Source organism: Rhinopithecus bieti, unplaced genomic scaffold (assembly GCF_001698545.2).
Source record: "Rhinopithecus bieti isolate Rb0 unplaced genomic scaffold, ASM169854v2 scaffold_10548, whole genome shotgun sequence".
In the NCBI taxonomy this organism is placed as follows: domain Eukaryota; kingdom Metazoa; phylum Chordata; class Mammalia; order Primates; family Cercopithecidae; genus Rhinopithecus; species Rhinopithecus bieti.
Genome location: NW_016806834.1, coordinates 651,134 through 666,630, shown reverse-complemented (window position 1 = coordinate 666,630; position 15,497 = coordinate 651,134). Strand labels below are relative to the sequence as shown.

General features: G+C 56.8%; 1 protein-coding gene across 1 annotated transcript; it reads right to left on the bottom strand.

The window, feature by feature from the left end:
• Positions 1-15,480, bottom strand: LOC108533292 (CUGBP Elav-like family member 3). Its single transcript, XM_017877862.1, has 12 exons — positions 14,686-15,480; positions 13,394-13,476; positions 8,173-8,221; positions 7,650-7,778; positions 7,429-7,508; positions 6,164-6,357; positions 5,570-5,889; positions 5,094-5,159; positions 4,646-4,786; positions 4,251-4,394; positions 3,149-3,286; positions 1-1,564 (listed from the first exon to the last, which is right to left on the bottom strand). The coding sequence occupies exons 1-11, from the start codon at positions 14,828-14,830 to the stop codon at positions 3,159-3,161; spliced, it is 1,479 nt and encodes a 492-aa protein (XP_017733351.1). The 5' UTR covers positions 14,831-15,480; the 3' UTR covers positions 1-1,564; positions 3,149-3,158.
• Positions 15,481-15,497: the final 17 nt, after the last annotated feature.

The following is a 15,497-nucleotide window of genomic DNA, read 5'->3' as shown; positions in this document are numbered from 1 at the left end:
CCATCACACTCCAGCCTGAGTGACAGAGCAAAACCCTGTCTCAAAATAAATAAGTAAAATAAATAAACTATATCCTGCCTCACAAGGTTGTTAGGAGATAAAATGAGGAAATGCACAATAAGGGCTAGGAACAGAATCACATACGGAGCAGTGGTTAGTAAATGGTGGTGTCACAACTGGCTCCTAGTATCCACACTGGCCTCTGTGCAGAAATGGAGGTCCAGATGTGAGACTGCAAGTCCTCAGCCTTCAGAGGGACAGGGCTGGATACAGAGGAGAGCCCCGGACAGGGGAGATCTCCTTGTGCCCAACTCTGCAGGACATTCAGAATTAAGCCCCAAAGAAGGGCTAAGGGATAGGATCATGAAGCCATGAACAAGGCCTGGATGCTGCTCAGAAGCAAGGGCCCGGCCTTCCCTGATGCGATTTTCTCTCTCAAACCTCATTCTCTACCTCCCTCCCCCTTCCCAGTGTGGGTGGGGAACAATCCCCTACCCTCAACCTTCCAAGACTCTTATTTGATGCTTTTAAACTTTTTTCTTTATTTAGACAGAAAAGACCAACTCTTTAAAAGTAAAATGCAATAAATAAATAAGTTAAGCATAGAGAACTGTCTGAAACTGACTCCCCGGTCTCCCCTTACCACTCCCACCCCCACCCCATTTTCTTTTCCCTAAAACCTTCCTAAAGAAAATGATCAGGTAATAAACCCCTTTACCCCTCCCCACACCCCTCCTCCCAATATCCAATTACCCCCCAAAGCAAAGGGAGAAATTAAGAGAGAGAAAAAAATCCAAGGGCAACATTGTCTAAACTCCCAGAAAGAGAGATGGCAGCGTCCGGGCCAGGCCGGGCGGGCTGGATAACGCACGGGTGGTAGTGGTATTTACACGGAGGGAACCAGCAGAGACTGTAAACATTTTTAGGGATTCAGGGGAAGGTCTTTTCCTCGTGAAAGGAGGAGGGTCTCTGTGGCTGACTGGCAGAGAGGCAGCCCTCAGGGCTCCCCCACACTCTCCTTAGAGGGGCCCTTGGGGAGGCAGTGAGTTTTAGGGCTGGGAGCCCAAGAGTCAGGGATATCCTACCTCTAGCTAGAGGGTGGAGGGGAGTGAGAGCCAGCTTCCAAGAAACCCCTAATGTGGGGAAGAGGCTGGGGTGAGGGTGGGCTGGGAGTGTATGGCAGGCCCCTGCAGCTCTCCTGGGGCCTGCACGGGTACAACAGGCCCACTGGTGGGGGAGGCAAGTACAAACGCTGGGCACAGAAGGCCCGTCACAGGAGCCCAGCAGAAGGCAGATACCCCGGAACCTTCGAGCCTGTTCCTCGCTCCCTCACAAAGGCCAAAAGGGCATCTAGGAGGAAATGGGCCCTTGGAGGCAGGGAAGCATAGCCACGGCCCTTCAGAGAGGCAGGGGGTGGGAGGGGCCGGTGTCTTGTGCCCCCCAGGGGCCACGAAGCAGCGTTTGCCCCAGAACCCAGTCAAGGCCCAGGGCAGGTGTGCGGAGAGGGCCAGGGCCAGTCGTGGGAAGAGGGTGTGAGGCGCCCCTTCCTCTGGGATCTCCAGACCTGTAAAGGAAGAAACATGGGTGAAGCATGGGGAAGAGACCGCTGATGCGGGTCATGGGCTCTGGGGGAGGGGAGGGGGCTGGGGTGAGTGACAGCATCTAGGATGGGGCTGCCCGAGGAAGGCAGATCATCAGGCCTCAGTCCAAACAGACCCATCTGCCCCCACCCGCCAGCCATGAGAGCAGGGATAGAGGAGACAGGAGGGAGGGGGCGAACAGGAAACCAGAGGATATTAGGAAGGAAATAGTCAAACAGCCCATGAGAAAAATAAAGACTGGACAGGGAGAGAGGCAAAGAGATGACAACAGACAGGCAGGCAGAGAAATGGAGAGAGAGACAGAGAAGGGAGTGCATGTAAGAGACAGACACCTGGAAAAAAGAAAGGGGACATCCGCAGAGAAGGCCAGGGCAGAGCCCAGGTCACAGCTCAGGGATGGAGTCCCATGGGGTGAGACCACCCCCGGCCCCCGGGTAGTGCTCTCATTCCTTTTTGGAAAGGAACACAGAAAGCAAGAGAGAAATGCACAAACACAGACCACAGTCACCAACCACTGTAGACCAAGCACGTCCCGCGAGCTGCCCCCGGCCCTGACCTTGGGCTTGGGGGTGCTTCCCTCCGCGGCCCCTCCCCAAATAACAAACAATCGGCTCCAAAGACAACACGCTCGTTCCATGCAACTTACAGGGGCCCGGAGCAGGGGTCCGGGGATGGGGGCTTCGGCCGACAATGGACACGGGCCCTGGGCTGGGGGGGCCCCCAGGGTAGAGGGAGTTAAGCAGCCAGGATTGGGGGGAAAGGGGAGAAACAGAAAATGTGGGTATTTTTCTTGGGTTGTGTTTTCTCAAGGGTTTGGTCCAAAGGAGATTAAACAATGTGAAAGTAACCAAGGCTTACGGCTCTGTGGCCATGAGGTTGAGGTGGTGGCCAGCAGTGGGGGTGGAGGGGACCTGATAAGTAAACTTCACAGGCAGCGCATTTCAACCTCTTCCACCTAAACCAGAGCAACTCCCAAGAGGCCTGGAAATGGGCTCCCCCAGTCTGTCCTGTGCACTCTGCTGCCCCATGGGTCTGCTGCTACATGGGAAAAATCACCTGAAGTCCAGGGCAACCAGGGCTGATGTCCTCACTTCTCAGGACAACAGATATTCTAGGAGCCAAGGATTCTAGGGCCCTCTGGCACCCTCAGCCAACCCCTTAATCCTCCAGTCCTATTCCCCTAATTCCACTCCAACCCGAAGGAAAACCAGAAAGAGACACACACAGACATGGACACTGACCAGACAAACGAGACCGGATATTGTGGAAGGTCCAGGGAGTGGACACAGATATATACAAAGACTTGGCTCTTTCTGGGGTCACAGAATGTGTGTGTGTGTGAGAGAGAGAGAGAGAGAGTGACTCAGATTATTGAAAAACAGCTGAGGGAGCTGCCCCAGTCCCCTGCTTCAAGTGCTCAGGATCAAGGGTGGGGTGGGCATCCCTGAGGGTGGTGGAGGACAGGGGTGGGGGGCAGTCCAATTGAGGGCCCTGGCTGCAGTGTGTAGAACTGGGGAGGGAGGCCACAACACAGGAGCGGGACCCACCTGGGGGCCCTCAGTAGGGCCGGTTGGCATCCTTAGGCCGCTTTAGCTGGACTTTGAGGCGCTTCATGCCGATCTGGAAGCCATTCATGGCCTGGATGGCAGCCTGGGCACTGGCCGGATTGTCGAAACTCACAAAGCCTGGGGTGAGAGGGGCATAAGGCCCAGCCCAGCCCCACCTCGCTCTCCTGTGCTTAGGAGACCTCCAGCACTACCCTGTGTCTCCCAAGTGTCCCAAATGCCTAGAAAGCTGCCTGACACCTAACAGCATTCCGTAGGAATTTGTTGATTGATGGGTTGAATGGAGGAATCCAGTCCAGCCACTAAAATTACCACATTCTTCCCAGCATTCTGTGCAAGGTCCCCTTCCTCTGCCTGGATAACTCTGAGCCTGCCCTTTGAAAATGGCCACTTCCAGGCCCTAAATGGCTTCTGAAGCAGAGAAGAACATTCCCTTTCTTCCCTGAGGCAGCCTTTCAAAGATGTGAAGGCAGCTAAAACCGACTCCCTAAGCCTGCCTTTTGCAAACCAAACATCCCCAGACCATGAGCCTATTTCAGATCTCATGAGGCATGAATTTGGCCAGTTTTTAAGAGAAAAGCTGATGGAAGAAGAGATGGGCCTGAGCAGCAGCTGGGTGTGGCATGTTGGGTGTGTCAAAATGGTTCTTTTTTTCTTTTTTTGAGACGGAGTCTTGCTCTGTCGCCCAGGCTGGAGTGCAGTGGCCGGATCTCAGCTCACTGCAAGCTCCGCCTCCCGGGTTTACGCCATTCTCCTGCCTCAGCCTCCCAAGTAGCTGGGACTACAGGCGCCCGCCACCTCACCCGGCTAGTTTTTTGTATTTTTTAGTAGAGACGGGATTTCACCGTATTAGCAAGGATGGTCTTGATCTCCTGACCTCGTGATCCGCCCGTCTCGGCCTCCCAAAGTGCTGGGATTACAGGCTTGAGCCACCGCGCCCGGCCCCTCAAAATGGTTCTTTTGTACTCTTGGATAATCAGCATTTCAAATACTGGGTCCACTGTGACCATAAATGCCTTCAAATATATTAGACCTTGTCCTGATTTGGAGTATGGCAAAAAAATGTGCCATATCATATTCTTACCAAAACATTTGCTCTGATTGGTGGCCCGGTCAACAAAGACTTTGGCTGAGATGACATGGCCAAAGGGGACAAACATCTGGAGGATCTCTGAGTCAGTGAACTCCTGGGGCAGGTGGTAGATGAAGATATTGCAGCCATCAGGGCCTGGGTGGCGGCAGAGACAGAAGAAAGAGCTCAATGACTGGGAGGCGCACACTCCAGGAGCAAAGGTCCCAGGGAAAGCAGATCCTGGAAGGGCCCTCCAGTCCCAGTCCTCGACAGTGTGGGCCAAGCCACCCCCTCCCCACTTGCTTTCATTGTGACACGCGGGCAAGAGCTGGGTTCAGCACAGGGCAATAGGGAGTCCCCAAGCCCATAACGAGGGCATTCCTATCTCCCAAGGCCCCAGGCAGTACCTTCTCTTTGCTGCTGCTGTTGCTGCTGCTGCTGCTGCTGCTGCTGCTGCTGTTGAGGGGGTGGTGGGGGCTGCTGGGCGACCAGGGCTGGAGGCTGCGGGAACGCAGGCGCCACCAGGCTGTAGGCTGCTGGGTAGGCTGCTGGGGTGGGGAGGACAGAGAGCCTGATGGGGCTTCCCTGGCTCCTTAAGCCCTCCCAGCCAACCCTGTCTCCCTTCCCCTAGCCCAGGCCAGTGGCAGCTGCAGGGCTGAGAAGTTGTCAGGGAAGGAGCTGCCTCAGACCCCTGGGTGTGCTGCCCTTAAAGACCCCTCCCCACAGTTGGGCTTGTCAGTAAAGCCTGAAGAGGGTGATTGGCAGGGAGCCAAGAAGCCCAGACCCAGTTACTGGGCCTCTTTTCCTCCTGCTGCCTCTCCCACCTGAGCAGGGGCCCGGGCTAGGGCGCCTCACCTGTGTAGTGCTGCATCCCCGCATAGGCCTGCTGCAGGGGGTCCACGGGAGCTGCGGGGCTCTGGGCTGGGGAGAGCAGCACAGACCATGAGCGTGGACGTTGCATGCAGTGGGAGCCCCCGTGCCTCTCTGGGCCTCTGGGCTGAGGCCAGGCAGGTGGGGAGCAGAACTTCTCTGGGCATGGGGTGTGAAGTGAGAAGATGGAAATGCACAAAGCAGTGGGAAGAGGGGAAAGAGCCCAGCATTAGGAAGACCTGGGTCTGACTGTCTTGCAACCCTGGGCAGGTCGCTTCACTGCTCTACACCTCAGCTTCTTGGCTGAGCCCAACAGGAAGGATCATCCCCGCCCAGGATGGCAGGGCAGGAGGAAGCACCTGTAACCCCCAAAGCTGGAAGGGAAGGTGTGTCCTGCCTCCCTAATGGGAGTGGTGGCTTAGATGGTTGCTGGGATGGGGTGGGCAGGCAGAGAGTCCCACCTGGGTAGGGGTGAACCCCGTTGGGATACAGAGCATCAGGGGCAGGCTGCCCAGTGGGCTGGGTGGGCACCGGGCTGTAGCCGTTGACGCCCAGGGCAGCCGGAATGGCAGAGACAGGCGTGGCAGCGATGGCAGGAGGGGTGCTGGTTCCTGGGGAGGAGAAAGCGACAGGGACAGAGCAGAGGAGCAGACACACACACACAGGCAGAGAACCAGTCAGCAAGTCTGCGGGCAGAGGGGAGGAAGTAGGCCACTCTGACCCCTGAGTCTTCCCTGAGCAATGGCCCTGTGCCTCTCCCATACCCATCACGCTTAGCTCCCTTGCCCCGACACAGACCCATGACCAGGCACATACCTCGAGGATTGGGCGTGATGGGGTGGCGATGAGCCATTGGCATGATGGCAGCCATCTGCTAGCATCTGCACAGGCAAGCCATTGGTGCATGGGGCTGATGTAGGCCTTGTGAGCCGGTACAGGGCCGCTGGCGGCTGCATCAGCTGGGGGGAGGGCGAGAACGAGAGTTGGGGCAGGCTCCTGTGCCCCACGTGGCTGCCTCCAGCCCTCAGTCTTGGCATCAGAAGATGGGGGCGGACAAGATACTAGGGGTCAGGAGGGCTGGCCCGGCATTGGGGGCAGTGCTCACGGCCTGGGTGTAGGCGCTGTAGGCTCCGAACTGGAGGGCGATGGGGCTGAACATGCCCAGCTGGGTGGCCACCTGCTGCATGCGGCGGAGACCTCGCTCCTTCTCAGTGTCAGCAAACTTCACCACCAGGCTGGACGAGGCACCCTGGGCACGGGCCCGCACACAGGTCAGAGGTGCAGGGTCAGGGTCTCTCCTCCCCAGGGCCCTCAGGACCTGGTCTCCATTCCACCCCCATGGCATGGCCTGGCCTCTCTGAGAGGGCAGCCACCATTTTGCGTATGACAGATGGGGAGATTTTAATCCCACCCTCTCCCTGTGCTAGGCTGTGCTAGAAGCTAGAAGAAAAATTGAGGAATGTGAAGGCATATGCTTGGAAAGTGAAAGACCTACTAGAATGGAAAGGGCATCATTGGCTTCTGTGTGAGGACTCTGAACTGGAAATCATCCCCACCCTGGGTCGCCACAGCAAATGTTTAATCTCAGGCTAGTCTTCCCTTGTAGCTGCCCTGCGTGCCTTACCACGACTCCTGCCCCCACACCCCAGTCCTCATGGTGTGCCTCAAATCTTAATACTGGTCTGAGCTGAATAAAAGCCAAATTAGAGCATCTGCAAGGACGATGGTAGAATCCTAGAATCTCAAAGCTGGAAGGGGCATAGAGTCATTGGACACAGTTCTCTACCCAATGCTGTGTCCCCTCCGCCAAGTCCCCGTGAGTTATGCTGGAGAGCTGTGAGTTGTGGGAAGTGCACAGCCTTCTGAATCAGCCAGTTCCAATTTAGAGGTGGGTTCTAGAGTGGTCACTGACCTAACGCTGCTGTGCAGGGGCAGGGAAAAGGGGTGTACATGGGGCCTCTAAGAAAGTGTCCTGGTGCCCCAGCAAATGAGGGTAGGGGGATATGGGAAGGCTGGAGAAGAGATGGGGGTGAAGGGAGGACTGGGGAATGGAGGGGGAAGGAGAGGAACATGAGGGAAATTTGGCTGAAGGTGGATGGGGAATAGGGGAGGAGTGGGGAGGTGGGGAAACGCCATTTGAAATGTGAAGGTGTCCCTAAGCGGTTTGGTTCTTCTGCCAGAACATTCTTTTCCAATAAATTCAAATAGCCCATCCTGAGTGGACTGCTTATCTGGGCCAGGGCCTGGCAGGTGGGCAGGGTGGGAAGGAGAGGCCCAGGGGCAGGGGAGTGGGGCTCACGGGCAGGGGAGTGGGGCTCACTGGCAGGGTCCGGCTGCTGTGAAGGGTGTTGATGGCTGCCTGGGCCTCGGCGTGGGTCTGGAACTTCACGAAGGCGCAACCTGGAGAGGTTGAGATGGAGGAGGAGAGGGGTGAGCACCCATCCCCATGGGACTCCGCGGTGAAACCCGATGCCTAGGGAGCCATGGGGGTGGAACAGGAAGGGGAAGGGCCCGGTGGGGAAGGGGCAATGGGTGGGCTACCTTTGCTAGTGCCATCTGGCCCCCGGAGCACAGTGCACTCGTCGATGGTCCCGAAGGGCTCAAACATCTTCCGGACATCCTCATCTGTCTGCTGCTTCCCTAGCATCCCCACAAACAGCTTCCGGTCTTCTGGGTGGTAGGGCACAGGAGGAGGGCATGTTCAGGGCCTCCTGGCTGCCTTCCCAGCCCTTCTCCTTCCACCCTTCCCTAGAGCTCCTAACACTACTTCCACTACCCTAGGGGCCAATGGCTGTGGGGGCTGATGGTTAGGGAATGGGGTACATTGCAGAGGTTGCTCATCCCAGCTCTGAGGGACTCGCACTCCACCCTGGGCCTCGGTTTTGCCATCTGTACACCCCCAGATCTCGCCCCCTCTGGCCACACTGACTCCGGTCTCACCACAGCTGGGAACTCTTCAGAATCGTCAGACTTTCTCCCTCAAGAAAGGCTACCCCTCGACAACTCCAGGCCCTGGGCCTGAGGGTGGGAGGAGAGGGACAGAGTCCAAAGGCACAGAACCTACCTCCTCGGCTCTCGCTGTCGGCTGGCTTGACCTGGATCGGCCTGTTCATCTGAAGGAGAGAAGAGAAGGCAGCTGCTGGGGACCTCCTCTGAACACCCAAGAGCCCTCCCAGGCCGGGCCCTGCAGAGAGACTAGAGGGACAAGCCCCAGGCCCTCTAAGTTTCTGATAGGAAGGAAGGGACAGGGCCTAATATTGTTCAGGATGAAGGCCTGAGGGGATCAGAGGCACGGAGAGAGAGGATGTAGAGGGAGATGCTCATGGGCACAGCTGCAGGCTCAGGTTGGGCTTCCGATGACTTGGCCAGGGATGGGTGCTGCTGTCCTGAGTGGGAGAAGGGGGCCTGCGCATAGGACCCGGGGCCTGAGAGAGAGCCCAACCGAGGGGTTATTTAATAAGAATTGCCTCAATTCTACAAAGTGGGCGCAACAGAGGCCACTCTGTGAAGAAGACCCAAGGAGGACTCTAGACCGAGGGAGACCTCACAGAGGCCCAGACTTCCTTCTGACCCCTAGAGTTGTGTCTGCCTCTCTTTCTGCCCCCCTATACCCCTTGACCCCAGGGGGAAGGCACTCGGGCAGCACAAAGGGAGCAGATGCCCAGTCTCCGTGGCAACGGGAGAATGCGCACCATGGCAACCGCCCACTCAGCCTGATTTATCCGTCCCCGTCGCCCTGGCGACCGTGGTGACGTCATCACTTCTGCTGCTCCACACACCCAGAGAAGGAGTGGGGTGGGGGGTGGTAACAGGGTATGCTGGGGGTGGAGGATTTGGTGGGGCTGGGAAGTGGGGAGGGGCCCAGAAAACCTTCCTGATTCTGGAGGGAGGCTTGCAGAGCAGGACCTGCAGGGGCCATCCCATCCCTTCTCCTGCCTCCCTCCTCCAGAGCAAATCCTTGGTGCCTGGAGGGCTCTAAAGGAGGAGTTGCTGTCCCGTGCTCCTTCGCAATTTACCCTGTGCACGGAAGTCCTCCAGAGCTCTAACCTCTCCCAGACCCCTGCAGTATCTCCCTTTGTTCAGTCTTCAGTGGAAATGGAGAAATTCCTAGTTCCACTCTCCATGTTCTTGTCTGGTGAGAGGACTTGGAAATTAGTCCTGCAGGTTGATTTTCTTAACCAGGGAGGGGAGTATTATAGGAACTGGAGAAAGAGGAGAAGGACTTAGTATTTCATGTCTGAAAATATTGTGCTCTTGAGGACTCTGACAGCTGGAACCACATGTGGTTGCCCCACTCATCTGATGGTGGGGCAGTAATTCCAATGACCAAAAAAATTAAACCATCTATTTACATTCTGAGGGTGAGGCTAGAGGTACCCTCAGCAAAGGCACTGGACTGGGAGTCAGGAGACCTGGATTTAAGGACTAGCCCTGCCCTGTCACTTACTAGCTGGGCGACCTTGGACAAGCCACTTGTCCCCTCTGGGCCTCAACTTCCTTATCTGTAAAACAAGGGGGTGGGCCAGGCGATGTCTAGTCAGGTTCCGGTCAGCTCCAGGGCTCTAGCATGTGGAGATCCTGTATGTGGCATCACTTAGCGCTGAGAAGTGCAGAAGTCACAGTTGCCCCTGACCCTTCTCACCCTGGATCCTCACCCAGGTGTCCATCATGCCAGTCAGTCTGGCCGACTCCACCAGTTAAGTATTCCCGGCCTCGGACCAAATATAAGACCCACTTCAACTGATACTCCTATCCCAGAGCCCCACGCCCACCCCCCAAATCTCTGGATCTGAGAGCAGCTGGTGGGGAGGGAGGGTAACAGTCACATAAATCCTCCAGCCAATCTGCCCCCAGCTTTATCGCCCGCCAGTCTGGGATTATCCCATCCGAAGCTCAATCTCCTTAGGCGCGTGTGCGCGCAAGTGCGCATGCGCAGGCAAAGCGCAGTGGGGCAGATGCTCGGGGTGCACGGGCTTTCACCTCCTTCTCTCCTGTGTTCTAGCCAAAGCACTCAGGAAATTCCCTCACAGGCACATCTGCAGCCAGGCACCCAGCCCTATGCCCACCTCACAAGAAATATAATCAGAACCAGTGTTGGGGGATTCTTACGCTTGAAGCTAGCCCCTTCCCAGCACGCCTGTGGATTTGCTGTTCCAGATGGAGATGGGAACCTGGGACCCAGAGAGAAAGGATGCAGTTCCCTCCTGGCATAGGCTCCCAGGCACAAAAATAGCATCTCGAGAAATACCCACGGCTGATGTGGATTCGCACAAAGAGACACACAAGTGTACAAACCACAGCAAGGACCGTGCTTACGGTGGGCTCCCGCTGCACCCTCACAGACAGGGCCCTTGGCGCCCCAGTGTCCCCTTCCCAGCCTCCTTCTTCGTGGCCTGGCACTTCCTGTGGGGAGCTCAGGCTTTGTTAGCTCAGCTCGGGCACACCTGCCCCCTCCCCTGAGTCCAGCTGTGCCCTGTTTACCTGGCAACCAGGCACGGTGCCTCTCCTCCCTAGTTACTACCCACCAGGTGACAGGCCCTCCCTCGGGCCTCCCAAAGAAGAAGGGGCTATTTATACCCCAACCCAGTATCGCCGAGCCCCTCCACCACGGTCACTTTTAAGGCCCTCATCCTCGCCAATAGCAAAAACTCCACTTCCAAGAAGACCTCACAGTTCTCACAAAATCTAATTCTTTTGAGGGTACAGCCTCTTTTGAGGTCCTGCCACTCCTGGCTCCACACTTGTTCCGGGAGTCCCAGACCACTCACGGGTTCTCTCTGTGGGGCGAGAATCCACCTTCCTGACTGCAGGCCGACAGGAAAGGCCCAAGTCCCCCAAGTGGGATTTTGGTTCAGGGTGAAGGGGGAAGAGCTGGACAGAGGGCAACCCCCACTCCACCGCCTCCAGGAGGCCACACCCTGCTCACAGGACAAATGCAGGGACCTGTGGCAGAGCCACTCCTGGGAACTCTTAGGGGAGAGAAGACGAAATGGGGCTCAGTAGCTATAGGCCCAGCCCCCATTCTTTCTCTTTCTCTCTGCAGCCCCAAATATCACCCTAGTATGGTAGCACCTTCTAGATTTTCGGGGTGACAGAGATGGGGAGCAAGGAGAGGGGGCTAAATGTCTCCCATTTCAAAAAAAAAAAAACCTGCAGTAGGAAGGCATGGAGATTAAACAGTAGGAAGAACACAGTTATGCAGGAGCTGACACGATGCACACACACGTGTGTGCATGCATACACACATGCAAACACACACTGAGGGGAGAATGCAGGTGGAAGGAGAAGACTTGAGGAAGACAAAGGGTCACAGATGTCTGCTCCCCACAGCTGCCCTGGATCTGCTCCTTCAAACCCCTTGGATGGGGGTCTGCCTTGGAGGATGGAACCCTCATTTCCTACTGGAAGCTCTGTCAGATCCCTCTGGATTCTGTCCCCTGGGGCAAGGGCTAGAGTGGAGAATTCAGCGTCACCTGGGAACTCTGGAGCAGGGCTAGACAATCATTAACCAGGCGCCCTTCTTCCTCACCCCCACCCTGACCTGGACTTCCTCAAGAAGGGCAGGTGGCACTTCTCCACACCCAGGATGGAGCTCTGCCTGAGCTGCCAGGCAGCTGGAGGGGCATAGACCCAGGGTGGACACCCACAGCTGGTACACATCACCCTTGGGGCTCATGCCCATCCCCAGGCTGTCTCTCAACCATGTTTTCACTCTAATCCTCTTTACCTACCTTTTGCTCTGACCCCCTCTCATTTCTGCAGGGGCTCCGAGATAGGGAGACAACGGAAAAAGACAAATGGCGATGGAGATGAAAACTGTTGATTTGTGAGGGGCCTCTACAGAGAAAAGCAGGGAAGGCAAGTTGGGACTGGATGGGGACCAGGTTTGCCAGGGATACATGTGCCCAAACCCCACACATCTGGCCTGTCAGGAGCTCACATGCCTGTATGCACAAACACACACTTGCCTTGGGTCCTGTAGCTCACACACGTGCATAACCCTTAGCTCTGGCTGCGACAGGCAATGGCTATTCTTGCCACCAATTGGGATAAGATCGTTGGTGGGGGTGGGGTTTTTGGTGGACTTGCCGCAGTTGGCTTTGCTTTCCTAGCAGTGCTCAAAGGTTGAGGCCACGGAAGGGCTGGGTCATGGACCTATGCAGGGTTTGAAGTTGGGGGTGGTTGCAGCAGTTCTAATTTTCCCAGGTCTCCATCTGCCCTTTCCCCATCTGTTTTTTCTATTTCCCTCTTAGGAAGAGATGAGTGAGCAGCAGCAGTCTCCACTTCCCATGTTGGAGAAGCAGTAGAGGCCAGGACAGATGTGTCTCTGGCACCCAGACCCTGCTAAGCAAATGTTTGCTGAAGGTGGGGACGGAGTTAGGTCTCAGGAAGGCACTTGCTGGGATTCACAGTCTGGGAGGAGGCAGAGCAGAGAGATAGCAAAGGGAGTGGGGGCATCCTTTCCCCCCAGCTTCCATGACCGGGGAAGGGGGACAGTCCAAGATTCTTTCTTCCTGCCCTCAGTTGCCAGCCCAGGCTTGGAACAATAAGCAAGGCTGGCTGGGAAGAAGAAGACACAAAGAGATAGGACCTTGCAGGAGAGGGGCCACCTCCGTGGCCACCCCTGCCTCCCTGGGCATACTTGGTGGCATCAGGCCTGATCGTCTACAATGTCTGTCCCTGCCCTTGCCTGCTACTCTCAGGCCTACCTCCAGCCCAGACCTGCCTGGGCCTGCCCAGGCCCTGCTTTACACTAATGCTCTGTGGCTCTGTTCCTGGGACTCTTCTGGTAGACAGAAAGGAGAAGGGAGCTCAAGAACCAGCACCGAGATGCCAATCCAGCCAGTACCAGCTGCCTGTTCTCAGGTCACAGGCACTCCTCCCTCATCTCACAGCCAGCCAGCCTGCCTTTCCAGAGTGACAAAAGAGTGCCTGGGTACCTCCTGCTCACCCTGATCCACACTTGGTGTCCAGAGACTTTTCCCCACACCTTCCAACCAGCGGGTCCTCCCTCTAGTGTTACCCCATGGGCAGCTTGGGAAGTGGGGAAGGGGCTGCATCTGCTCCTGGTAAAAGTCATGTTTACTCCACTAATCGCTGCTTTCCTTCTCTCTGGGTGACAAGAATGCATGCATCTGCAGCAAGAAAGATGGATGCTAGAGAGAGAGGGACTTCCTGGTGATGAGAGCAGGTGGAAAATATGCTCAGTGTCAGGAGGGTGGTGAGCCTCCTGCCACTTCTATGGCCCTTCTCAGCCCCCTGGCCCTGCAAAGGGCAGGACTCACCCCTGGAAGTGTCTTCTGTTCGTGTAGGGCGCTCTGGGCCTTCAGGGCTGAATCCCGGGCACAGTATGTCAGGAAGGCACATCCTGAGGAGGGGCAGGGACAGAAAAACACGGCGGGGGGCGGTGAGTCCTCCATCTCCCCTCTCAGAAAGGTTCCCTTCCAAAGACTGACGATTGGGAAGCTTTCCCTTCTTGTCATCTTCTGCCTGCTGGGGTGGGGAGGTGTCTCCAAGGGGTAGACACTCTGCCCCAGAAGTGGGGCAGACACCCGGAGGCCTAAATACTGGTGGTGATGGAAGAGGGAGGACACTTGGGCTGTCAGGAGATGTGCTTTGTGTAAGGAGAGGAGAAGGACCATGTGACCGCCAGACAAGTTGGAGTAGTGTGGCTTTCTTTCCTGCTGAGCTGTTCTCCTTTCCCCTCTCCCTCACCTCCACCTCCCTCCATCTTGGTCACCATCATCCCTCTCTTCTCCCATTTTCCCTATTTCCTCATCTCTCCCCAACTCCACCATAGGCAGGTGGAGGGTGGAGAGTGAAATAGAGAAGGGAAGGGAAGAGCAGTTAGCCGGAAGTGCCTCTTCCCTGTGCCAGGTGGAGGGGGAGCTAGTGTGGCCCCTGGGATCTCCAGTGTGTGGAGCTTTCCAAGTGCTGACCCCGACCGCCCCACTTAGCCGCACAGCCCTTGGATAGGCCTGAGGAGCACCCTCCCTTCTCCCTCACTCTCTTAACTTTCTAAGCCTCCCACACTTTCCAGATCTTTACCAATCTCCAGCCTTCATGCCCTGCTTCCTAGTCCCTCTCTTTAGTCCTGGAGCTGCCTTGCCCAGTCCAGCTCCACACTTTCCATTGAGCACCTGACCCTGTGTCCTGACCCCCATTCCAATATTATCTGAGGCTGCTCAGATTCTCAGTCTTGCTATACACACACACACACACACACACACACACACACACCCCTACCCAGCTGCTTATCTCCCAAACCAGCTCTCTTGTCCCTCCATTCTTTCTTGAGTTCATCCCATGTGACATCAACACCCCCATGTGTCTGGGTTCCACGTCTTTGCGCCCTCTTCACAACTCTTTGCCCAAAAGAGGCCCTCCTTAGTCCTTCACCCGGGTTTCCTGATCACTAGCTGAGTTCTTTTTATGCTCCTCCATCCACTTTCCCCAGCCCTGAACTCCTCTCCTTCCACATCAGCCCTTCCCAGCCACTCCACCCCTCCAGCCTGGCTTAACTACCCCCAGCCTCCCAGCCCACCCCGAAGCCTCTTCAGCCTGCCCGACCCCTCACCCTTGTGCAGCCCGGTGTACTTGTCCTTGATGACAGTCAGCTCGAAGATCCGACCAAACTGTTCGAAGATGGGCTTCAGGTCCTTCTCCTCCAGATGCCTCGGGATCTGCCCCACAAACAGCTTGATGGCATCCGGCTCCTTCATCGAGGCGGCCCAGGAGGAGGGCCGAGGGAGCAGGGAGAGACCCAAAGGCCAAGGGGAGCTGCCCAGCAAGGAGATAAGTGGTGGGGCCCGGGGGCCCAGCCGGGGCTGGCTTTCCCTTTGGCCCCCAACCACGCTGCTGAGCAGAGGGGCGGCTCTTCACACAAAGGAGGCCCAGGGAGTTGAGGGCTAGGGGTCAGGGGTCTAGGCAGACGCTGTCATGCCACCAGGGGGCATCGCCCAAACAAACGATCTCCCTCCCAGAGATCTGGCAAATGTCCCAGGATGGGGGTGAGTGTGGCCAAGACCTGGAGGGTGAGGTGGTAGCCGGGGCGCTGGGGCTTAGAGGGCTGGGAACTGGGAGTTGAGATGAGAGCTGGAGGCGGGGAAAGGGCCTGAGGAGGGTGATAGGGAGGAGACTGAGGGGTTAAGGGGCCTGCTATGGTTGCCAGCAGCGTCAGTGAGGGGGGCCCACTCCTGATGTGGGGCAGGTGAATGTCTCGTTGGCTTCCCTGGGAGGACACCTCCCCTGTGGCGGATCCTTCTGCTGGGTCCGAAGATCCCTGATGCCAGATGCTTGATCTCTGATGGTGGCAGGGCTCCAGGGGTCCCTTTTGCCCTGCCGCCCCCCTTCAGGTCCTCCCCTCAGCCCCCCTCCCACCCCCCCCCC

Bases quoted from the DNA above. Each gene is read 5' to 3' on its own strand.
- LOC108533292 (XM_017877862.1), bottom strand. From the start codon at position 14,830: ATGAAGGAGCCGGATGCCATCAAGCTGTTTGTGGGGCAGATCCCGAGG. The intron at 7,509-7,649 runs GTAGCCCACCCA...CAACCTCTCCAG, and splicing joins GCCAGATGGCACTAGCAAAG to GTTGCGCCTTCGTGAAGTTC. The intron at 5,160-5,569 runs GTGGGACTCTCT...TGCTCTCCCCAG, and splicing joins CGGGGTTCACCCCTACCCAG to CCCAGAGCCCCGCAGCTCCC.